This window comes from Schistocerca piceifrons, chromosome 4 (genome assembly GCF_021461385.2).
Source record: "Schistocerca piceifrons isolate TAMUIC-IGC-003096 chromosome 4, iqSchPice1.1, whole genome shotgun sequence".
Classification (NCBI taxonomy): Eukaryota; Metazoa; Arthropoda; class Insecta; order Orthoptera; family Acrididae; genus Schistocerca; species Schistocerca piceifrons.
This window is the reverse complement of record NC_060141.1, coordinates 241,295,594-241,320,593: the sequence shown is the minus strand read 5'-3', so window position 1 is coordinate 241,320,593 and position 25,000 is coordinate 241,295,594. Positions and strand designations below refer to the sequence as shown.

The window sequence follows — 25,000 nt, the reverse complement described above, 5'->3', positions numbered from 1 at the left end:
CGAACGACCAGTAGCTGTGAAGCCTTCTTAGTTGAATGCGGCATCTATGCTGTCTGTAGACAAATCAGTGTGCCCGTGCCCTATGTTTACCTTAAGATTTGTTGTTTGTTATAAGTGTAACAATAGAGCAACGAATTATTATGAAATTTCACATGGAACTTGGAAAAAAATTCTACTGAAAGCAATCTTTTACTAGAAGAAGTGTGTGGTGAAGACTGTTTATCACATAAATGAGTTTTTGAGAGGTTCAAGAGTTTCCAAGATGACCGAGAAGACGTCGAAAATGACTCATTCCCAGTACGCCCTTCAACATCAAAAATGGATGAAAATATCGAAAAAGTTGGTAATCTGATTCAGTCTGATTGTCGGTTGAACATTCGATCAATTGTTGGAACTATATGAATTGACCAAGAATGCTTAAGGCAAATTTTACGTAATCAATTTAACATGAGAAAAGTGTGCTTGAAACTGGTGCCGGGAACCTCACGATAGAACAAACAGATGCTCGTGAAAATGTTTGTACCTACATTTTGAATACCACTGAAAATGATCCTAATTTCTTGGAAAGGGTGACAACATGTGACGAATCTTGGTATTTCCCTTGTGATCCAGAAACTAAGCGCCAGTCCATGTATTGCAAGGGCCCAACTTCAACGAGAGCGAGAAAAGCTTGAATGAGCGGATCAAAATGCAAGGGAGTGATGATTTTTTTTTCGTTATTCCTGGAATTGTGTATCTTCACTGGGTTGCTGGAGGTGAAACTATTAATCAAAACTACTACCTTGAGGTTCTTACTCAATTCTGTGAGGAAAAAACGACACCAGTTGTGGAAAAACAAGTCATGGGTTCCGCATCAAGACAACACACCAGCTCATACTGCTTGTCAGTTAAAAGGTTTCAAGCGAAGTACGGCGTCCCAGTGTTAGACAACCCACCTTATTCGCCTGACTTCGCACCATATGACTTTTATCGATTCCCCTGCATCAAATCTGCATGAAAAGGGGCAAGATTTCAGTCCGTTGATGTAGTGAAAGAAAAAAAAAAACGGTACGTGTGGTCAAGGAGCTCACAGAGGAAGCCTTCCAGCACTGTTTCCGTCAATGGAAAATCCGTAGGGATAGAGAAAGGGTGTATATCGAGAATGACAATAACTAAAGTGTAAGTTTTTAAATAATAAGTTTTACAGCAATAGTCCCGTTATTTTATAGCCACATCTCATACTAATAACAAATATAAATTTTAGGAATTCTTTTCTAAATGTATTTGTATGAAGTGTAGTATCATACGAAAGTGAAACATGGACATTACATGGTATAGACAAAAAGAGAATAGAAGCTTTTGTAACACAAAGGTAAAGAAGAATGGCGAATATTACAGCCGGTGATCAGATGACTAAGAGAGAAGTACTAAGTCGATTCAGGGAGAAATGATCTTCACGGCGCTACTCATCTAAAAGAAAGGACCGGCTGATGGAAGAACGTTCTTTCCCTCTGTCCTCAGAGCTTCCGTTGTGTCAAAGTCGATAGGCGCGGGAAGAATCCACACATACGAGACAAATTTCGTGACGCACTGCTACTCATATTGGCGGTTCTGGATTAACTCTCTGCACTGTCACACTATCCAGTCACTTTAAACAATGTTTACCGGCCTCGTTTTGACCTGTGAGACAGGGGGATGATTCTCACTACTTAGGAGCCCAGTAACTCTAAGGCAGATTCCGAGATCTGACCACTGAACTGGAATGTAAACACAGCTATCACCTCATATACCGCATCTTACTTCCGCCCATAATCTCCACAACAAAACAGAAATACAGTTAAATACAAGTACGCTAAGAATCACACAAAAACACCACACTTAAAATTCCTCGGAAAAAAATTCTAATGAAAATCTTGCCTAATCCGTCTCGTACGCTAACACCCCAGTCCAGCTAGCTACTTGGGGCCTCAACTTAATTTGAGGTCTCGCAACATCCCCTAGAAAATTGGAATGGCCCACGCACAGAAACACACTCGGTAGATCGCAAAGATCGCATTCTCCCGACTTCTGAAATACATTACGAAAACATCACCACTGCCGCAGATGACACACGACTTCTACACTTCATGATGGAAGCTGACCAATTCCTCAGTTTCATTGGCTCCAAACCGCTCCAATAAATTATTTAACATTTATCCCTTTCAGCTAATCAGGAGCAGAATGTAGGCATTTTCGTTGGCCATTTCCTGCTCCCATTGAGGACGATTAGGGAAAGACTGGCCCATTTGCTGTGGGCTGGAGAAAACCTTCATCTCTTAGATAACAGTAACTGGATCAGCATACAAAGTCTGTAAAAAAGTATCAGGAAATTGTTTTTCCTGACATAACTGTATGTCGCCGCGTGCTCCCATTTCACATGCTGGATGGTGCGGGTGTGACCAACAACACGACCCAGTGCAAGTCGCCTGCGAGCATTCGTTCAGGAAAGATCAAGTTTTTGGTGGAATGCTATTGAATGAATAGATGCAAGTGCAAAAGGCAATGAACGATTCAACAGTGGTACACCATCGAACTTTATTTTTGACTGGAAAACTCAGTTATGGAGACGTTAGTCTCTATTCACCAAGTTTCCAAGGATGAACGCATGTCACGAACTGCAGTTTTACAGCAGCACATGCTCTACAGAAATGGGTGAGAGAGTGTGGACAACGAGCCCCCATTGGACAGTCATTGACGTCAATAACGGACGACAATGTACAATGTACGCAAGAAGTGCTGAATTCAGACCATCGATAATGTCTGTGCATGGTCACAGATGCAACTGGCCTTGACAAGATGACGGTGCACACCATTGTCACTGAAGATATGGTGATGCGAAAGATATGCACTAATCTCGTCGTGAAAGCCTTGGGAGATGGCCAAAAGCAGAGGCGAGTGTCTGCTTGCGAAAATCTTCTGCCATGCATCGAAAAAGACCTCAGCTTTTTGGACAATGTAATCATGGGAGACGAAATTTCGACATCTGAATAAGACGGAGAAACAAAGCAGCAAAGTTCCAAATTGCACAGTTCAGCATCACCTCACTCACAAAAGGCTCAAATGAGCAAATCCGGAATGAAAACAATGCTCATCGTTTTCTTCAGTGCCAAGGGGGTGTGTTACTATGAATTTGTGCCTCAGGGACAGACAGTGAATGTTGTATTTTGCCTAGAAGTGTTAAGAATCCTGAAGAGAAGGGTCAGCCAGGTGAGCCCAGCAACCACCAGAAATTGGAAATTGCATCATAACAATGGCACCCAGCCATACCTGCTCCAAGCCACTGACAACCTGTGAGCAAGGTACATAAAATCCTGTGAAACATCCTGCATTTGCTATCCACATAAAATCACACTTGTTCAGGAGTTGCTTTTTTGCTGTCCCACCAGGAAGACAAATGTGTGCTCTGGAATTTCTTGCTTGCATGGAAGTGGACAGTGAATGGCCATTGGTTGGCCAGAGTGGCCGAGCTGTTCTAGGCACTACAGTCTGGAACCACGCGACTGGTACGGTCGCAGGTTCGAATCCTGCCTCGGGCATGGATGTGTGCGATGACCTTAGGTTAGTTAGGTTTAAGTAGTTCTAAGTTCTAGGGGACTGATGTCCTCAGAAGTTAAGTCCCATAGTGCTCACAGCCATTTGAATCACTTGAATGGCCATCGAAAATGGAACAGTTGAATCCCATTTCCAACTCCAAGGACATGACAATGCACAGAATTGCAGAATATGGGCAACGGAAAATCAGCACACACATCAACCAGTACCACTTCATTCTGTGAAGGTGACTGTGGCATATGGGTTGGTGGCATCATTTATCGTAAGGTTGTATCTTTTTTGAGGAGATGAGTTCTGTGGGTCCTGTTACCTGTACCATCACCGGTAAATGCTATTAGAATCTTTTGTGTGCCAACATCATTCCAACCCATCAATAGTATGGATAATATACAAATATTGCACACACAAGAAATTTTGAGAAGCTTCCAGAAATGATAAATACTAACAGCAAATATTTCCCAGTGGTCTGATTGGACCTGGTGACCCACAGCATGCTAGCCAGCAGTGCTAACTGCTTCCCCACATTAAATATGCCACAGCTCATGGCAGTGTATACAATTTTCAGTTTCAGTGAAACAAAAAGGAATTACATAAACAGCATTATTTCTGGAAAATATAAAGTAATTGTGTTAAAAAGTGAACTGTGATGTTACCACTGTAGCACTGGGAAAACTATCACATGCAAACCCATTAGTTCAAAGTCTGCATGTGTCACCTTACATCTGATTTCTGCCTAATAACATTTATCTTTCAGTTACCAATAAAAAAACATCATATGCAAAGCTCATGACCCACTGCATTAAATTGCTTAATGTTGCTGTTAGTTAAGCAATGATCACACGCACGGCACAGCGGACACACCAGGAACCGCGGTGTTGGCCGTCGAATGGCGCTAGCTGCGCAGCATTTGTGCACCGCCGCCGACAGTGTCAGCCAGTTTGCCGTGGCATACGGAGCTCCATCGCAGTCTTTAACACTGGTAGCATGCCGCGACAGCGTGGACGTGAACCGTATGTGCAGTTGACGGACTTTGAGCGAGGGCGTATAGTGGGCATGTGGGAGGCCGGGTGGACGTACCGCCGAATTGCTCAACACGTGGGGCGTGAGGTCTCCACAGTACATCGATGTTGTCGCCAGTGGTCGGCGGAAGGTGCACGTGCCCGTCGACCTGGGACCGGACCGCAGCGACGCACGGATGCACGCCAAGACCGTAGGATCCTACGCAGTGCCGTAGGGGACCGCACCGCCACTTCCCAGCAAATTAGGGACACTGTTGCTCCTGGGGTATCGGCGAGGACCATTCGCAACCGTCTCCATGAAGCTGGGCTACGGTCCCGCACACCGTTAGGCCATCTTCCACTCACACCCCAACATCGTGCAGCCCGCCTCCAGTGGTGTCGCGACAGGCATGAATGGAGGGACGAATGGAGACGTGTCGTCTTCAGCGATGAGAGTCGCTTCTGCCTTGGTGCCAATGATGGTCGTATGCATGTTTGGCGCCGTGCAGGTGTGCGCCACAATCAGGACTGCATATGACCGAGGCACACAGGGCCAACACCCGGCATCATGGTGTGGGGAGCGATCTCCTACACTGGCTGTACACCACTGGTGATCGTCGAGGGGACACTGAATAGTGCACGGTACATCCAAACCGTCATCGAACCCATCGTTCTACCATTCCTAGACCGGCAAGGGAACTTGCTGTTCCAACAGGACAATGCAGGTCCGCATGTATCCCGTGCCACCCAACGTGCTCTAGAAGGTGTAAGTCAACTACCCTGGCCAGCAAGATCTCCGGATCTGTCCCCCATTGAGCATGTTTGGGACTGGATGAAGCGTCGTCTCACGCGGTCTGCACGTCCAGCACGAACGCTGGTCCAACTGAGGCGCCAGGTGGAAATGGCATGGCAAGCCGTTCCACAGGACTACATCCAGCATCTCTACGATCGTCTCCATGGGAGAATAGCAGCCTGCATTGCTGCGAAAGGTGGATATACACTGTACTAGTGCCGACATTGTGCATGCTCTGTTGCCTGTGTCTATGTGCCTGTGGTTCTGTCAGTGTGATCATGTGATGTATCTGACCCCAGGAATGTGTCAATAAAGTTTCCCCTTCCTGGGACAACGAATTCACTGTGTTCTTATTTCAATTTCCAGGAGTGTAGTTCTTGCTACTGAAGTTATGTTCCTGGCAAATGATATTACGCAATGGGACAAGTAATTTGCTATGTTAGTACAGTAACACTTATAAAATTCTAAAATATCCATTAACACAATAAATATGCATTTTTAAATGGAATGTTGTGATATATTTAATTGCATTCATTACCTCTTTGACAGAATTAACTGTAAAAACGTGAGACAACTATTAATTTATCCCCCACATCTTACATACACTCTTTCACAATATGTTTGGTGTCAAATTGTTATCTACATTAAATATCTGTTTAATCTGTAAATGTATATTTTAGGTTTTGTTATCTTTGCCTCATGTATTATATTTCATTCTCTTTTTCCAGACCCAGTATTTATCTACAATGCGGTAGTAGCCGTCTCTCATATGAATTTACATCGCTGGGCTGAGCCATTTGCAGGTAATGTGTATTATGTGTCAACATCAATGGTACATAAATGCCATGGTTACATCACTGAAATGCTGCTAGTTACAGTTTATTGTGCCTGTCCTTTACTGTTTTCTGCAATATTCTAGGAATTACAATCATATACTTTCTTGCAACTTCTTTGGATATTATTGAAAACAAATGGTGCAAATAATACAACATAGCAAAGATGGAATTACAAAGTAACCCACCAAATTTTTATTTATGAAAACGTCACCTTGTGGGTATTAAAATAATCTCTCCACATCAATGACTTGTGTCTGTGACAGAATCCTAAAAACAATTTCTCAGACTGAATACTTCTAAGTAATCATATGTTTACATGCATATCTTATTAAATTTCACTTTTGGGAAGTTAAGTAGAATAAACTGTACTTACAAAATGTACGTTTTGTTTAATATGTCCAATTTTTCGCATTTCATGAAGCTCATAAAACTTTCACTTTGTTTAGAAAACTATTAATGCACATTGATGAAAAGAGGGAGATAAGTGATGGGCAGATGGGGGAGAGAGGAGCATGGCTAGTCATAAACAACAAGCAGGCACAGCTCTTCTGTATAGGGAAACAGGCAGCCACCTATGGCAATGAAAATGCTGTGTGAGTAAAATTACTTCATTTGGAGACTGAAATGCTCCATCTCAGGTAATGTTTCTTGTGGGAGAGACACTTGACAAGGAGAGATTCACATTGGCAGAGGAGAGATTCACATTGACAGACTGTGTTACAGACATGAACTTAACCTCAGAATGTGGAAATGTAACATGTGGCAGCACTGGGTCTGTATTTGTTCTTAATCTACATAAATGATCTTCCTATGGCTTTAATGGGTGGACTGAAAACTAATGGTTGTTGATGACACAAATGTACTAATCAAAGGTCCAATCTCAGTCTTCCCAGATACAGCTCTGATGATTACAGAACATGTCTACTGTCTTAATATCACAAAGACACATATTATGCAGTTTCAAACAAACAAGAAACATGTACTAGCGCCAGAAGTAGACATTAACAGTCATACACTGAATGAAACTGTGTGTAAAATCCATGCAATCCACACAGTCAGCAAACACAGGGTGTCCCTCAAAGGAGTTTACACTGTTTGGACTTTAATAACTAAAATAAAACTTTGAAGTTGTAAGTCACACATATGGTCACAACATTACTGATAACGTTTTCCTGTTGAAGATGTTCAAAATTTTCTCCATTGACAGCAGTATAGCATCTGCAATGCTGTGGAACAGATCAATACACAAGTGTTGTGGTTGCCACTGGAATGGATACACAGGCACTCACAATCACCTCTCTCAAATCATACTGCAAATGTGGCTTTGTGTATGCCACATGGAGTATCTGAGCAGTTTGAGGCACCATGTCATAGATTTTGCAGCCCCTCCTCCCTCAGCCATGGGTGTGTGTGTTGTTCTTAGTATAAGTTAGTTTAAATAATATGTAAGTCTAGGGACCAATGACCTCAGCAGTTTGGCCCCTTAGGAATTTACACACATTTGTGGCTTTATGGTGTAGATAGTGTCCTTCGGAGTTCTGCACAGAATTAAGTCTAGCAGCAGTAGCTCAGGAGATCTGCGTGGAAACTCAATACTTCCTCATAGGATTATCCACTTCTCAACAGATGTTTCATTGAGGAGTTGCCACACGTCATGATGTTAACATGATGGTGCACCACCTTGATGAAAAAAAAAAAAAAGTACAATTCATTCCTGCAACATGATAAGGTACTCCACATCTATCACTTGAAAATTAACAGCTCATTCTCCTGTAATATGTGGGTTATTTTTTGCCCAGTACATACAGCTATGGTGATCGATGGTTCCATTCAGTTTAAATGCCACCTCATCAGACTGAACCATGTTCAATATTGCAAATTCATTCACAAAATTTGAGGCACCTATTCAGATCACTCTCATTTATCATGTGAAGCAACCTGGGAATATAAGGTTTCCACACTGCTTGCTTTAAAATGCAGTGAGGACTTAATTTGCTTACACCTGATTCAAGTGCAGCTTTCTGTGTGGACTTCTTATGGGATTTGTGAAACTTTGTACCACTGCATCCACTCCTCCTTCATCCACTACTGATTTCTTTCTGCCACACTGTCCCTTCCTCTCAAATTTGTTGCACAGTTTCATTATTGTTACATGTGATGGTGGTGTAGTATCAGACTCTGTCTGCCATTGTCTCTGCACTTCTTTCATGTTTTCACATTTCCAACAACACTTTAAAATCAACTTTCTTTGCTCCAAGGACACATTTACAGCCATCTTGATATTTACACGACTACACACACTAGCCATGAGAGCACCATATAATCACAATTAGATCAGGTTATCATTAATACCTCCTCAGTCATTAAAGTTATAAATTCCTTTGTGTGACACCCTGTATATAAACTAATCAAGAAGTTTCGTTCATTATGTTTTAATCTTCAAAGTATTTTTCATTGCTTTATTCTAAAAACAAGACTATTGGCTTGTTTCACATCCTATCGCTCCCTGCTGCTTTATGGGATTATTTTCTGAGGCAGTGCAGTTAAAGTAAATAAAGTACTCATATGGAGAAAGATATAAGCATATTGGAATTTTTATGCTTGCTTCCCAGTACATTTCCATCTACTATGTAATGCTTCTTGATACTCAAAATGAAAATCAGTTTGAGCTGAACTGTGATTTGCACAGTCACTTTACAAGACACAAAAATGATTATCATATATATTCTGCTTCCATGTTTAGGGTTCATAGCAGAGTTCTGTACTCCAGCACAAAGATATTCAACAATTTCCTTCTTATGCACAAAATGAGGATACCATACCAGTTCAGACAAAAAAAGATTACAAATATTCCTCATTAGGGAATCACACAAATTATCTGATTATCTACAATCAACACTGAATATTTCTATTATCTAAATGGCAAGTCGAAGTGTTCATCACATATGTGCATGGCAATACACAGACTTATATATTTATATATGTTGAGAACTATTTTCTAAAAAGAATCAGATAAAAAATAAACCACCAATGTAGTCAAGTAAATATTAAGCTAGCAGAAGGAAATAAGCAGTGGTCATCCAATACAAATGAAGAAGAAGCAGCAGCTTTTCTCAGACTAGCATCTACCTTCCTAATTTACTGAGTTAAATTATGCTGGCATAAGCAGCATACTGGTCATTTATTGATAATGCAGTGTACAGATTAAGTTCCTATTGTTTGTTTGTGTTTTGACAAATACCTTGGTGCTGAGTCAAGTGGAAAGATTGAACCAGGGACTTTGAAGGTTTTTTGGCAAGCTACGCTGCAACTTCCTGGACTTGTACCGTAGAGTTGAGAACTGTAGGGCCCCTTAAGTGGGTCAGATGCACACTATACATCAGAGGCTGTTACCCATGTAGTTGACAGTGTGGGGTACACACAATGATTTTTTTTTATTATCAGCTCTCCATCCACTCCACATAATGATAGTTGTAGGAAACCCAGATTAGTGTAAAATTGAAAGAAATGCCTGCTGCAGGTGAGAATGTTAAAATCCTAGAGGTTAACTGCCAGAGCATTCACAGCAAAGTGAAAGAATTTGAAGTGCTCCTGAAACACCGTGAAGCTCATATAATACTAGGTACAGAAAGCTGGTTGAAACCTGAAATTAATAGCAGTGAGATTTTTGGGGAAAATTTAATTGTATATTGAAAGGATAGGCTAATGGAAAATGGAGGTAGTGTGTTTGGCACAGTAGACATGAAACATAAATCAACCAAAATAGAAATTGAAATTGCACTTGAGAAAGTTTGGGCAAGACTCAATATCAGGGATGGGCATAAAATGGTAATTGGATCCTTCTATTATTCACCAGACTCATCTTCTGATGTAACCAAAAGCTTTAGAGAAGGCCTCAGTTTACTTATACATAAGTTTCCCAGTCATACCACAATCATCATTGGAGACTTTAATCATCCAACCAGCAATTGGAAAAATTATAGTTTTGTTAGTTGTGAGCTTGGTAAGAGATTCTATAAAACATTAGTAAATGCCTTCTCTGAAAGCTATTCAGAACAGATAGTTCAGTACCCCACTCATTTTGGGAATAAATTGGATCTAATGGCAACAAATAGACCTGATCTCTTTTAGGACATCCATATCAAAACTAGTATCAGTGACCATGACATGTTTGTGGCAACAATGCTTACCATAGTGCCTAGACAACTAAAACAAGCAGAAAGATTTATATATTCAATAAATTAGATAAAAAAATCAGTAGTGACTTCTCTGAATGAGGAAGTTGGTACTTTCAGCTCAGGGAAAGAGCTTCTAGAGGAACTATAGTTGACCATGCACTGGACAGATATATACCCCATAGAACAATTCCTAATAGGAGGGAACCTCCATGGTATACAGTCACTTAAAAAAAAACTTCTAAAGAAACAGAGTACTGCATATAAGTGTAAAACAAAGCATAGTAATGTAGATAGAGAGACGCCATATAAAATGCATTTGGCAGTCAAGAGAGCAATGTGTGAAGCCTTCAATGACTACTGTAGCAGAATATTGTCAAATGATCTTCCACAAAAGGCAAAGAATTTCTGGTCATATGTAAAGGCTGTTAGTGGCTCTAAAGTTGGTGTCCGAGCATCAGATAAGACAAGAACTTAAACTGAGGGTATCAAAGCAAAAGCTGAGATGCTTAGCTCTCTTTTCAAATGTTTCTTTACAAAGGAAAATCCAAGAGAATTGCTCCAATTTAATCCTCGTAGCAATGGAAAAATGAGCGAAATCAGTATTGATGTCAGTAGTATTTAGCAACAGCTGAAATGATTAAAAGGACAAAGCTGCAGGGTGTGATGGCATCCCTGTCAGATTCTATATGTATTTGCAGTTGACTTAGTCCCTATTCTATCTATAATCTAATGTAGATCTCTTGAACAAAAACCAATGCCCATTAGTTGGAAGGAAGCACAAGTCACACCCATCTGTAATAAAATACTGTCTGAAGGAAGCTGCATAAACATTGAGTCAGTCCTTGATAAGATTTCATAGTGGTGCAAACATTGGCAACTTGCTTCAAATGATCAGAAATGTAAAATTGTGCACTTCACAAAACAAAAACATGTAACATCCTATGACTATAATATCAGTGAGTCACAGCTGGAATCAGCCAATTCATACAAATACCTGGATGCAACACTTTGTGGAGATTTGAAATGGAATGATCACATAGGTTCAGTGATTGGTAATGCAGGTGGTAGGCTTCTGTTTATTGGTAGAATACTGGGAAAGTGTAGTCTACAAAGGAGATTGCTTGAAAATCACCAATGTGACCCATTCTAGAATATTGCTCAAGTGTGTGGAACCTACACCAAATAGGATTAACAGGCAATATTGAGAGTATACAGAGAAGGGCAGCATGAATGGTAACAGGTTTGTTTGACTCATGGGAAAGTGTTACAGAGATGCTGAAAAAAAAAAGCTAACAGGCTCTTAAAGATCAATGTAAACAATCCCAAGGAAGTCTACTAACAAAGTTTCAAGAACTGGCTTTAAATCATGATTCTGTTAATATCCTACAACCCCCAATGTATTGCTCACATATGGATCATAAGGATAATATTAGAATAATTACAGCATGCATAGAGGCATTCAGACAATCATCCTTCCCATGCTCAATACATGAACAGAACAGGAAGAAGCCCTAATACGTGATACAGTGAGACATCCCCTCTGCCATATACTTCACAGTGGTTTTCAGATTATACACTATGTCATCAAAAGTATCCAGACACCCCCAAGACATACGTTTTTCATATTAGGTGCATTGTGCTGCCACCTACTGCCAGGTACTCCTTAGCAGCAACCTCAGTAGTCATTAGACATCGTGAGAGAGCAGAATGGGGTGCTCTGCGGAACTCACAGACTTTGAACATGGTCAGGTGATTGTGTGTCACTTGTGTCATACATCTGTACGTGAGATTTCCACACTCCTAAACATCCCTAGGTCCACTGTTTCCAACATGATAGTGAAGTGGAAAAGTGAATGGACACATACAGCACAAAACTGTACAGGCCGACATCGTCTGTTGACTGACAGAGACCACCAACAGATGAAGAGGGTCATATTGTGTAATAGGTAGATATCTATCCAGACCATCACATAGGAATTCCAAACTGCATCAGGATCCACTGCAAGTACTATGACAGTTAGACGGGAGGTGAGAAAACTTGGATTTCACGGTCGAGCGGCTGGTCATAAGCAACGCACCACACTGGTAAATGCCAAACGACACCTCACTTGGTGTAAGGATTGTAAAGATTGGGTGATTTAACAGTGGAAAAATGTTGTGTGGAGTGACAAATCATGGCAATCCAATGGCAGGGTGCGTGTATGGCGAATGCCCTGTGAACGTCATCTGCCAGTGTGTGTGGGGTCAACAGTAAAATTCAGAGGTTGTGGTGTTATGGTTTGGTCGTGTTTTTCATGGAGGGGGCTTGCATCCCTTTTTGTTTTGCATGGCACTATCACAGCACAGGCCTACATTGATGTTTTAAGCACCTTCTTGCTTCCCACTGCTGAAGAGCAATTTGAGGATGGTGATTGCATCTTTCAAGACGATCGAGTACCTGTTCATAAGGCATGGCCTATGGCGGAGTGGTTACATGACAATAACATCCCCATAATGGGCTGAGCTGCACAGAATCCTGACATGAATTCTATAGAACACCTCTGGGATGTTTTAGAATGTTGACTTCATGCCAGGCCTCACTAAGCGACATCGATACCTCAGCTCAGTGCAGCACTCCGTGAAAAATGGGCTGCCATTCCCCAAGAAACCCTCCAGCCCTGTCTGAACATATGACTACAAGAGTGGAAGCTGTTATCAATGCTAAGGGTGGGCCAATACCATGCTGAATTCCAGCATTACCAATGGAGGGCGCCACAAACTCGTAAGTCATTTTCAGCCAGGTGTCTGGATACTTTTGATCACATAGTGTAGTGTAGATGTAGATGCAGATGTAGATGTAGATCTTCTTCTTGGTGGTATTTATTGAGCAAGATGAGTAATGGACAAATGAAAAAGCTGTCTATCTATGTAAATAGGCATCCCAAAACATTTGGATCCTCTCCCATACTAGCAACCTCTCTGAATATATGTGTAGAATCTGTGCTTTCTGCATACCCTCCTTTGTCATGATCCCCTTGGTCTAAACCTCTGCTCATTCCCTTTTATCTCCCTTGCCCTTTCCCTCATTTCTCCATCCTGTCATTTTCCACCTGACTGCTTTCCTGTTTCTTAAGTCGTCCTCTTGCTACTACCACTGAGAGGCAGCAGTTTCCGTCACTATATTGACTTTTTTCCCTCCAATTGTCTGTTCCTCAGCCACATGCTTTTCCCCTCTTTCCATTGTTGTCAGCAGGAGTAACCTCTCGTAATGAGTCAGCTTCACCAGGGCCACAAGTCAGTGTGTGTTTGGATGTCTGTGTCGATATGTTCTGTGAGACTGTCTACTTAAACTAAAAAAAAAAAGTTTTAGCTGAAAAACTAGTAATACCTTTCTCCTGTTACATGTTCCTCCCATGCATCAGCATTTGTTCTTTCTATCCATGTACTTCCATAGCTGCTAGACTATAATTTAATCTATATAGACTTATAAAAACAATACACTTATGTCTCATTGACTTGGTGGGCAACTGTCAGACTACATATCCAAAGGTATGGGATTTGATCCCCAGTCTGTCCTAGAATTTCTTCTGCCACTTATCACTTCTTTCATCTCTGCAAGTGATTTTTTAATGTGAAAAATGCAGAGTTGCAGCAGAGTTCAGAATCCACATCAAATTTTAGCCACCCCTATAACTGATTCGGCCAGTCAGTTCATAGGTTTGAGGAAGGGACCATACCAGGGTGACCCCACACAAGCCAAAACTGCATGCTGCCCCATGTTCCTCCCAATGTGAAATTTTTTCCTACCAGGTAAATGAAAGATTTAATATATCCCTACACATACCTCACTGTAGTCATTAAAGGTACAAAGTAATATGAGAAGTGTCAAGCCAACTGTTGTTGCAACTACTGTAATTTGTCCTAGGTTTTCCAACACTATTTGATAAATTATGTGTGTAGATTTTAATATTTTGGATTTTTATAGTATTAATGACTTTTGCAGTCATATATAGGTTTACATCTGTCTTATGCAAATCACTGTGAAGTGCAAGGTATATGTAATACTACTGCATCACCACATAAATCAGCTTTTCCTGTCCCATCGTGTTTAATACAGACAGAGTGATGCTATTACTTGCTGGTTCATGTAATTAATCTAACCTCTCTCCACTGCCCTGCCACAACATATGTGCAAGTCATTCCAGAATATTTTAACTTGTGAGTATTTGTAAATATTTCCTTACCTCCACCACTTTTACAGGTGCAATTGTGAATTTACATTGTACAAGTATCCTTTAACATTCTTACCTGAAATGAAGAATGTGTTTATCACATGCATTACAACTCTATGGTGCTGTACTATGTCCCATTGGAATGAATGGATGATATTTCATATGCTACTCGCAATTTTCGTTATTTTTCATGCAAGTCATCTTGGTGGAAATGTTTTTTTTCCCCTCATTATCCTACAAATGTGCCAGAACTTGTTGTTCATCAAATTTATAACTTAGCTATATAGTAATAACATTTAATATCTCCATACATAACTACTTCTCTATCTGACAGGGTGTTCAAGCCTGACAACATCCACATACATGTCTGTATGATGTGAATAGTTCCAGTTATAACCTCCTGATCTTCCAGCCATGACCATTCTTTTTTGTTTCCTTGTTTGTCATTAATTAACTACAAGTGTTTCTATTTTTGACATTTTAAGCCAGAAATCAGCTCCCACTACAGACAAACAAAAGATGAGTTTGCAGGTGCTGTTTTTTGTGATAGTTGACTTTTATAAATTGTCATTGCAAATGGTATTAAGCTATTGAATCATAAAGTAGTGTATGAACAACAATGGCTGGGCGTGCTAATTGGTAATTCTGAGCCTATTTATGACTTTGTTCAGGATCAGGGTCAATATGCTATTATTGTCTCATGATCTGCTTAGAAACACAAGAGAAATTTTCTTTAATGTATTTTGATAAAATACTGATTATAATCTTTTCCTAAATCAGGGATGCACAATCTGAGTTATTGTGATACATCCTTTTTGCAATATTAGATGTCACAAACAATTGTGATTTATGAGGTCAGTACTTTCAAAATGTAATTTAACAACAGAAAAAAGGAACTATCTGTTCAATCAGGCCACGTCACTCCAAGTAAAATATGCAATAGTAGATGGACATGAATAACACAATACTCGATATGAATGGCACTCTTCAGTCTGTCTCCTCATGTACTCACCTGGCCAGTAATCCAGTAAAGGTTTGGGGCTTTTTTCATTTTATTTCTTTATTTGTAAAAGCAGTTTAGTTATATATTGTTATAGTAATTAAGAATAGTAATTAAAACCATTTGATTTATAGGACTTTAGTATTTAGTGCAACAATATAATAAAATAGCAAGAACAACAACAATTAACTACAGTTTGAATGATATAAATATGCAGGTAACTTAAAATCATGTTGTTTGCAGCTGGACTCCTGGTTGTATTAATTGACATACCGTATGATATAGTGTCAGTCAAATTTATCCACTGGTCATGGCATGACACAGACCCAAACATTGCTGATCGCCATTATTGGGTCCCTTGGAATTCATATTATTTTCATGCAACATTTGCTGCCAGCTTTTGTTTCTGGATCACTACCTGGCGTGATGCGAGGTGGAAACCTGGCAGGTATGTGTTTCTTATCAATTCTGCTGCATGTGAAGGTACACTGCACTTCTGGACAAATTTTTATTTTTAATTGTAGATAGTAAACCCACTACTATAATTTAGAATATCTGCTGCCAGTTTCAGTAAAAAATACTTTTCAGCCTCCAAGGAATATTTACTTTTTATTTACATTTAGTCCTGTGATATCTTATACAGACCTAGGACAAGCCAAAGCCAGTTTAAAATTTGACATTAATATCAGATATGTTCTGCCATGAGTCTATACACTAATTTATGTTTTAATAATGATTATATAAAATAAAAGGATTTGACATTATTTAGCAGAATAGATTGTGTACTCTAATTTGCATGTACGAGGGCTATCCACAAAGTACATTACGTTTTGGAATTAAAAATAAATAAAGTATTGGAAATTTTTTTTACTATATACAGATGAAAGCCACACTTAAATATTACTTTTCTACATAGTTGCCATTTAAATTAAGGCACTTATCGTAGTGATGGACGTGCTTGGAAATTCCTTAGTCGTAAAATTCGGCCGCCTGCGCCTTCAACCACGTGGTTACCTCTTTTGGGACAGAAAAGGTGTGATTTTGGTGGATTTCCTGGAAAGAGGCACTACAATAAACTCTCAAAGGTATTGCCAAACTCTGCACAACCTCAGAAGAGCAATACAAAACAAGTGCAGGGGAAAGTTGGGCTCAAACATCTTGCTGATTCACGACAACGCCCGGGCCCACATGGCAAATGCCACTCGTGAAGTTCTCGAATCTTTTAAGTGGGAGTTGTTTCCTCATCTGGCGTACAGTCCCGACCTGGCACTGAGCGACTTCCACTTATTCCCAGCAATGAAGAAGTGGTTGGCTATGCAGCATTTTGATGACGACGCACAGCTTCAAGAAGAGGTAACCACGTGGTTGAAGGCGCAGGCGGCTGAATTTACGATGAAGGAATTTCTAAGCTCGTCCATCGCTATGATAAGTGCCTTAATTTAAATGGCAACTATGTAGAAAAGTAGTATTTAAGTGTGGCTTTCATCTGTATATAATAAAAAAAAATTCCAATACTTTATTTATTTTTAATTCCAAAACGTAATGTACTTTGTGGATAGCCCTCGTATATAATTATGCAGCATTACATAAAATACAACAATTTTACATCACGAGTTTACAAGGAAAACATTTAATGAACAAAAACTATAATTCATCAGAAAAAAATTTAATTTGTTCTAAAAGAGGTCTGTGCGTGTGTGTGTGTGTGTGTGTGTGTGTGTGTGTGTGAGAGAGAGAGAGAGAGAGAGAGAAAGCGGGGGGGGGGAGGAAAGAGATTTATTTTAAGATAGCTAATTAGAAAGAAATTAAACATACCCAAAGATCTGCTTTCTCCTTCTAGTTTCCTTCAAGAGATTAAAAACTGCGCTCTGGCAGCTTTGTTGGGTACTCCAGGTGGAGTCCTGCTATTCCTTCCTCTGTATCACCCTTTGCATGATATTGCAAAAATTCACAGTGAAGTCACATTCTTTATCATCTTCACTGTCTTCTTGGCAATTATATGGACATCTGAGAGGAGTCCAAAGCCACAAATGCAAGGTAAGCTCTTATAAAATCTACTTTTTGTGTATATTTTTCTCACAAAATTGTTGTGTGTCATTTGTTTATCATTTTGACCAGACCACTTGCTTTGCCTCAGGTTGATATTTATCCTGAAAGATTCTCTCAAACTGTTCAATGCAGTGCCATGTCCATAGCCCATAGTAGAACTTTTCCCTGTGTGCATCCAACAACAAATCCAATTTTCTCGGATTCGGTCTAGGTACGAGGTAAAACATTTCAAAATGCTCTGATAAAGGCCAGGGGTTTGTTCTCTTCAGTGGTAAATACCAGAAATTGTTGATACCTAAGTAATCCTTCATCTGCAAGTAATGTTGACAAACGCCGCACTGTCAGTGACAAGCCTGTTTATGTTCGCTTGTAGCGTAGTGCATGGCAACTGCCTTGCTCGACAGTTACAGCCGCCAGCAAGTGTTGATGCATTCTGCAACCTTCACTATTTTCCTTCAGCAGGCTAGCCATGTGTTGTGGGTAACCAGTGAAAGTATCTAACTCCTCTAAAAACATGGGTTTGCTTTCTGTCAAATGTTGTTATGGAATGTCAGTAGTTTTAGCAATATCACCTTGTAACCTTTCCTCTGCTTCCTTTAAACCTGAATCTATTTTAGCTAGAAATTGACTTTCCTTCTCTTTTAGAGCTTCTTCTACTGCATCTATAGAAATTTTTCACCCTGACACTATATTTTCAGCAAGGGTGCTGCCCTTATCCAGCATCCCAGCTTCAGCTTTTTCAGTTATTTCCTTTATAGCTGCACATATCTTATCTCTTTGTTTTATGGCAAATTTTGGCTCTAAACTTAACTGGTCCACTCTTAGACTTAATTTTGGTACTTCAGTAGGTAAGTTTTTATCCACAGCTTGCAGTTTGCTGACTGCGTTCGTCACATTTTTTACCGACATGTCCACTTGGGGCTGCGTCTCCTGAATTTGGAAATATGCTTCACTAAGGTTTTGTAACTCACCTGTAAGTTGTTCCTGTTTATCGTCTATGGATGATACTCTTTCCGCTAACATACTTATTTTGCAGGATATGTCGGTAATTATTTCTTGTTTTAGTTGTTCATCTAGTTCTGTCAACTTCCCGGATAGTTTGTCTGATAATTCAGTGCATATAGTTTTCTCATCTCACTGAACTGTTGACTAATATTATTCTTGAAATTGTTAGATGCCTGATTTTGCTGAGTAAACTGTTGCCTTATATTTTCCTGATGTTTTGTGAACTGCTGTGTCATACCCTCAAGTTGTGTTATTTGTTGCATGAGTTTTGTCAAACTGTGCATCTCACTAGTATTTACATTATTTCTATGAACCGTTTCCTGTTCTTGCATTCACGATGTCGCCAGCAAGTAATCAAAGGAATTTTTGCTGTTCCGCATTTCAGTTTCACTATTTGAAAAAATATTTCCCAATGAGAACTGAGAAAGTGTCTCATCGAGCATAATAAAAGTGACATCATGATTAGTTACATTACCAGTGTCATCATTTATTAATATTGGGAAGCCAACCTCACTGTATTGGTTGCCGTTGGCCAGCTCACGAGTTGACGTGTTACCTTCAACTGTTGCCAAGTTCGGATTTCCGACCTCTTGGCATATTGCATTTTGTAATAAATGTCCAATAATGGCAATTTCATTTGAATCCATTGTAAATAGCTTTTAACAAAATTATGAACAAAATTCTTTCAAACACGAAATTTTGTCTGTATTGCTACTTTCCAATTAAAGTAGATTTAGCTGTGTATTCACTAATGAACCTGACTATTATCTGACACAGTCTTATAGAATTTAAATGACTTATCTTGCACTTTAATGACGACTTCGTACAATTTTTTGTCCTTTCTGTAGAAATGCTCTTCCTATAAAGGACATTAATTGGAAGGAAAAGAGACTATCTACTGCCAAAGTGAAGGTGCCAAGCGTGGCCATATAAGCATAGAGCATAGCAGCTTCCTACCTTTACCGCTGAAGCCAGCATTCCTGGCTCTTCTTGTTTGTTGACTCAATTTAATTTTAATTTGCTTTTCAGTGTTTTTATCATTCCCAATCTCACAGACACGTAACAAATACAATGAAAGTTTCATCAGCTCCTTATAACAATAATATGAATCATTAACCTCAAAAATTTTTATCTCAACAATTGAAAGGTATGTTCATATTTCACTCAGCTCTAGCCTTTAAACGGTTGCTATTGAATAGGTATGTGGCAATGGAAATTGATTAATAATTGCCTGAATAATTGAAAATATTGATTGTAAAGAATAGTTGAAAAGAAATTTGATGGTAATTCATGAATCTGTCAACAATCTTGGGTGAACTTTAACTGATATCAATATCAACAGACCTTTAATATCATTACATTCAAGGTCAATAAACGTAATTTGCATTACTTATTGCTGCTTCCAGTAGTACACGGTACCAAATAATCACCGAAACCATTGAACTTGTCGATCTTCATGTTAATTCCATTGTGTTTAGTCCTGATTGTAACAATGTCAATGCAGGAACGCTCCTCTGGATAAAGCATAAATTATTCTTGTCTGTACTGAACCTCTTGATGCAGGATCTCGGCGGTGAGTGAAATGATGAACAGATAAGAGTTGACCTCATAACCATGTGAATAAATATTTCTTTTCTAATAACTTTTTATAACACTTTTAAAGAACGGTGAAAATACACATTTTTAACAATGCTGCTACAACAGACTCAAGCAGACATCCGTATGCTACCACTTCCCAAATCATAAGGGTAAAGATACATGAATTAATAAACTGAAGAGCATATTTCTTACTTTGTTTCACACATGTATTTAACAATGTATCAAAACATTGTCCTTGCCACAAAACAACTCATTAATTTCCCTTTGGCGGTGTCTATAGCTCATTCAGTTTACATATAGCTTATACATAAGAAAAGAAAAGAACGAAAAAATAATCTACAGGTTAATGAAGCATTAGTTGTATAACAATTTGCATCGCTTCTTATAATTTTATTACACATCTGAAGATGGTAATTTAGTTTTACCAAAACTGATACCTACAATCATGTTTTTAAAGCAATCTCAGCTAAGAAGTTCTTCTTCTTCAAAGTATTCTCAGTCTTTTTTATGTACCTATTGATGATAACATCTTAACTACTGGGTGCTTATAATTAAAGTGCAACTAATCACAGACATTCATTGTGAGCTGTAATTATTGTATGGCAACAAAATTTGGTAGATATTCTAATGCAGAACCCATTTACACAGGAAATAAATTAGTTCCAAGTTTGACCATCTGATCTGAATTTGCCACTGTGAATGCAAGAACGACATACAGAATTCTATCCATATTTAATGGATTAGGAATGAGACACGAGCAAGAAGAGTCAAACATGTAGAAAAGGCAAAAAGTTGATTTTATTATTAAACAGAACACACAATTTGTTCAGAAAGAGCACAAGGGACATTGATGAGATGTTACAGCCCACACAGGACCACAGTGAGTAGTTGCACTTTAATTATAACCACCCAGTAAATGGTGAGTTGTTACTCCTACTCCTTCCATTATTTACATTCCAACAAGGATTTTCCATCATCATATGCAATAAACTTAATAGTTTTATGTCCTTTATTTCTGCATGCAAGACATTGAAAATTATTTCTGGCTGAAATAAAATACTTTTTGTGACTGTGGACCAGGGCACTCATACCCAGGGTCAAGGAGGGCTGCCCCCCCCCCCCCCCCCCCCAAATCTCCATCCCCTTGCTATTGTGGGACAGGAAAAATATAGTGTAGTCAGGTGTTTTTCTTTCAAGAAAATAATTTAAAAGATAGTGTTATGCAGGTTCTTAATAGGGTCAGAACTGAACTTACAAGTCACCATTTGTTCCCCCCCCCCCCCTCCCGCCCCAACAAAATACTATCATATGGGTGGCCTTGCCACGGGTATAAAATGAGCAGATGACTAGATGCTGGCCCTGGAGGACCCAAGTATATTCCCAGATAGGGTTGTAGATTTTTCCTCATTCCATTCCCTTCACGATGCGCCCACGTCCATTCAGCCTGCTGTCAAATGAGTATTGGGGGCCTATCCTGGGAGTAAAAATCAGCTGGGATGATGGACCAGGTACCCCCCCCCCCCCCCCTCCTAGTTTTGCTGTGATGAAAGCCTGTACTCTATATGTGATAAGACCAATAGTCCAGTCACAGACTTTACCTTTTTTTGTAACATACACTTTTCAGGTGCAAGGTCCTATTATGAAAATCATTCATACTTATATTTCCATAATTGTGAAGTTTATTGTTTAATGCAGTAAACTAACAGAGTGATTTCAGGTAATACACATACATTCTTACATGTATAGTCCTAGAAGGGTTATAATTTTAAATTCTTAATACTGTTCCTGCACTATCCTTATTGGTAAACTCTCTCATTATGTTCATTGCTATTTTTTAATTTTAATGATCAATTTGATAAACTTGCATTTCCTCGGAACTTCACACAATTCTGTAACTGGCTGTGCACATTTCTGTAATAAGCGCACAGCACTATTTCAATGTTGCAGTAGCTTCTCAGCATTCTGAAAACTTTTCTCAGTAGCCAGACATTCTATTCCCATCCTAAATAATCATTCACTAATGCTCATAAAAACTATGTTATTTCCAGCTTTTTTCTATCTTTAAAGTTTATCCATACTGTTTTATTTTCATTTCTATCATGCAGTTGTCTCTATAACTTCTTTCTTTTTCTTTGGTCACTGATACTTTCTGCTGTAAATCAGCTTCAAAAGACTAGTATCATCTACACTGGTGCAGCCAAGTGGTGCGGTAAATCATTTCTGAGATACAAGTGTAACAGATGGGTAACATAGTGTCTTGAGGTATTCTATAACTAATTTTACTACATCCTGAAAAGTAATTTCTGTTTTCATGATGTATTTCTAAAGATATGACTTAAACCAATACGAAGGTACTCTATGGATACCTTGTTTGTAAAACTCCTTGAGCAGTAGATCATGAATAACCAGATCCAAGTCTTTAGAAACAGCCCACAGTGGTCACAGTAATTCTAGGGCAAAGTGAAAATGTCTCACACTTACAGAAAATGTTTATGTTAGCACAAAAACTCTCTTTCTTGTACATAAACCTCTTTTAGGTCAGTTTTTTTTCAGTACTCCCTCTTTCCCTAAATCCCCCAATGAGAAGATTCTACCTCCAAAGTGTAGTTCTGAATTATCTGCCAAACATTCATCTTTTGGTGCCATAACCTATCCCTATAAATAGAAATGTATAGTCACCTTTTGACTACCAACTAGTCTGTATCTCATCCATTGTATTCAAAGCCCTGGAATTTAGTGTTCATAATCAAATTACTGAATGTTATACCACAGCTGCGGCTAACGAATTTCTCTATAGCACACTTTCTTCTAGGAGCTTAAGCTATGCACAGGACCAGTTCACAAACATTTTTCCATCCCCTGACTTATCACTGGTGCTCCCCCCACTTTCTGCCTCATACACTTTCACCCACATCAGTTATCACAATTAATTGTCATAAGATCTTGCACTTGCATTAGCACCCTTCTCATCTTGAAGCTGCAAGTGGCCACAACTAATTGTGACATGTCCTGTATAAAAATTGTACAGTTGTAATGTATGTAGGAGAATTTCTCAGAAGTTTAGAAGACAGAATAATGGTACTGGTGAGGGTAAATCTGTGAAGGTAGGTTATGACTCATGCTTCTACAATTCAGTTGGTAAAGGACTTACCTGCCAGAAGCAAAAGCCCCAGTTTTTAGTCCCAGTCCAGGACACAGTTTTAATCTGTCAGGAAGTTTCAAACACTGTAATTTTTACACTTACAGAAACACATTTGAAGCAATTTAAGTGCCATTTTAATTGCTTGCAACTCCCAAAACTGGATAACCTGCCTATCCATTACAACAGTTAGTGTAATCTCACAGAAGGCTCTCCTTCAAAATGAGATTTATAGAACATGATATGTATGAGTAAATAAAAGACAAATTTATAATGACATAGTTTCCAATATATATCTTTTCTTATTGCTCATCCCTTAGTGTTCTGTTCTGTGGTATGTTGTATGACATACAGTGCATTGATAAGTGAATGAATAATATGAATTGGTGTAAATTGCAAAATTTCCTGATATCCAAATGTATAATAAACTGAAATCATCAACCTGTTAATGTTGACTGTCAATTAAAAACAACTTTCAGGAACTGATTGCAGCTGGAACAAATTAATTCTTGCACACCTAGTGGCCCATTACTCTCTCTTTTTGGGAATGGTCCTTTTTGGCCACCCAGAAAATGAGATTTCAACAGGATTCCATGAACGTGTTGGACCTTGTGATGAAACAGTTCCAGTACAGACAGCTTTTGGACTAGTAAGCGAGAAAACTATCAAACTGTCTTTATTTGTGGATACTATTCCAAAAAGAAAATGTCAAAAAATTGTACATTAGTTAAAATTAAAGTGAATTGTTATATTTATTAGAAATGTATAGCAGTTTTAAAATCTAAGATCTCCAAATCACCAAGAGATTATGATAATTAAAAACTAGAATCAAATATTTCATGTGAAATGATTAAGGAAATAATTGGATCTTGCATTGACAGGTCTTGCAGAAAAAGCGGTATCTCTGTGCCAGCAATTATGATGAAGCATATTTTGACTTCCACTGCTTACCTGGAGGAAAGTTACCAGCCAATGGTGTCTCTTGGTACACAATTTGTGGCAATCATTTCACTAACAGAACTGAATATGTAGCCATAATAATGACAATCTGCTTCTTGGCTGCTACAGTATTTTGGAATATATACATCAGATCTACCAGTTTTAAAAGGAGTGGTAACCACAATCTGAAATCAAAACAAAAGAGCCACTAGAAAGATGGCAAAGTTGTTCATTTTGTAACAATGTAAAATTTTTTAAAAAACATTAAAGCTGCTTCAGTAACAAAAAATTGTGTTTCTCTTCTCAGTTATGCAACTACAACCAGGGACATCAAAAAGGAAAGATAAGTACAAACAATCTGTGAAGCTAATTTGTTTCTGGACTCATGTGCTTGTTAATAAAATGAATAGAGACGAGGGAAGGTATAAAATAGAAGTGAAAGTGTAGAACCGAGCCAGGACATGCCTGAGGTGAGTGAAATCGTAGTCAGTTAATAAAGAGTAAAAACTGATATTTTGCAGTTAATTTTGGCAAAACTAGAGGAAATAAAGACAGATAGCAATAGCAAATTTAGTGCCATTAATGATCAATTAACTGATATAAGAACAGGAAACTATAGTAAAATGGACAGGGTGAAAGAGCAGATGGACCAACTTAGTAATCAGATTTCAGAGCTAAAACAC

General features: G+C 38.9%; 1 protein-coding gene across 1 annotated transcript in view; it reads left to right on the top strand.

Annotated features, from left to right (window-relative positions):
* The window catches only part of LOC124795509, a 129,430-nt gene extending 104,845 nt beyond the window's left edge, over positions 1-24,585 (top strand). The window contains exons 4-8 of the mRNA XM_047259572.1: positions 6,090-6,164; positions 15,830-16,034; positions 17,427-17,623; positions 23,858-24,027; positions 24,260-24,585. Coding sequence (XP_047115528.1) covers positions 6,090-6,164; positions 15,830-16,034; positions 17,427-17,623; positions 23,858-24,027; positions 24,260-24,529 — 917 coding nt within the window. The 3' untranslated portion in view covers positions 24,530-24,585. The remainder of the gene's footprint in view (positions 1-6,089; positions 6,165-15,829; positions 16,035-17,426; positions 17,624-23,857; positions 24,028-24,259) is intronic.
* The last annotated feature ends 415 nt before the right edge of the window (positions 24,586-25,000 follow it).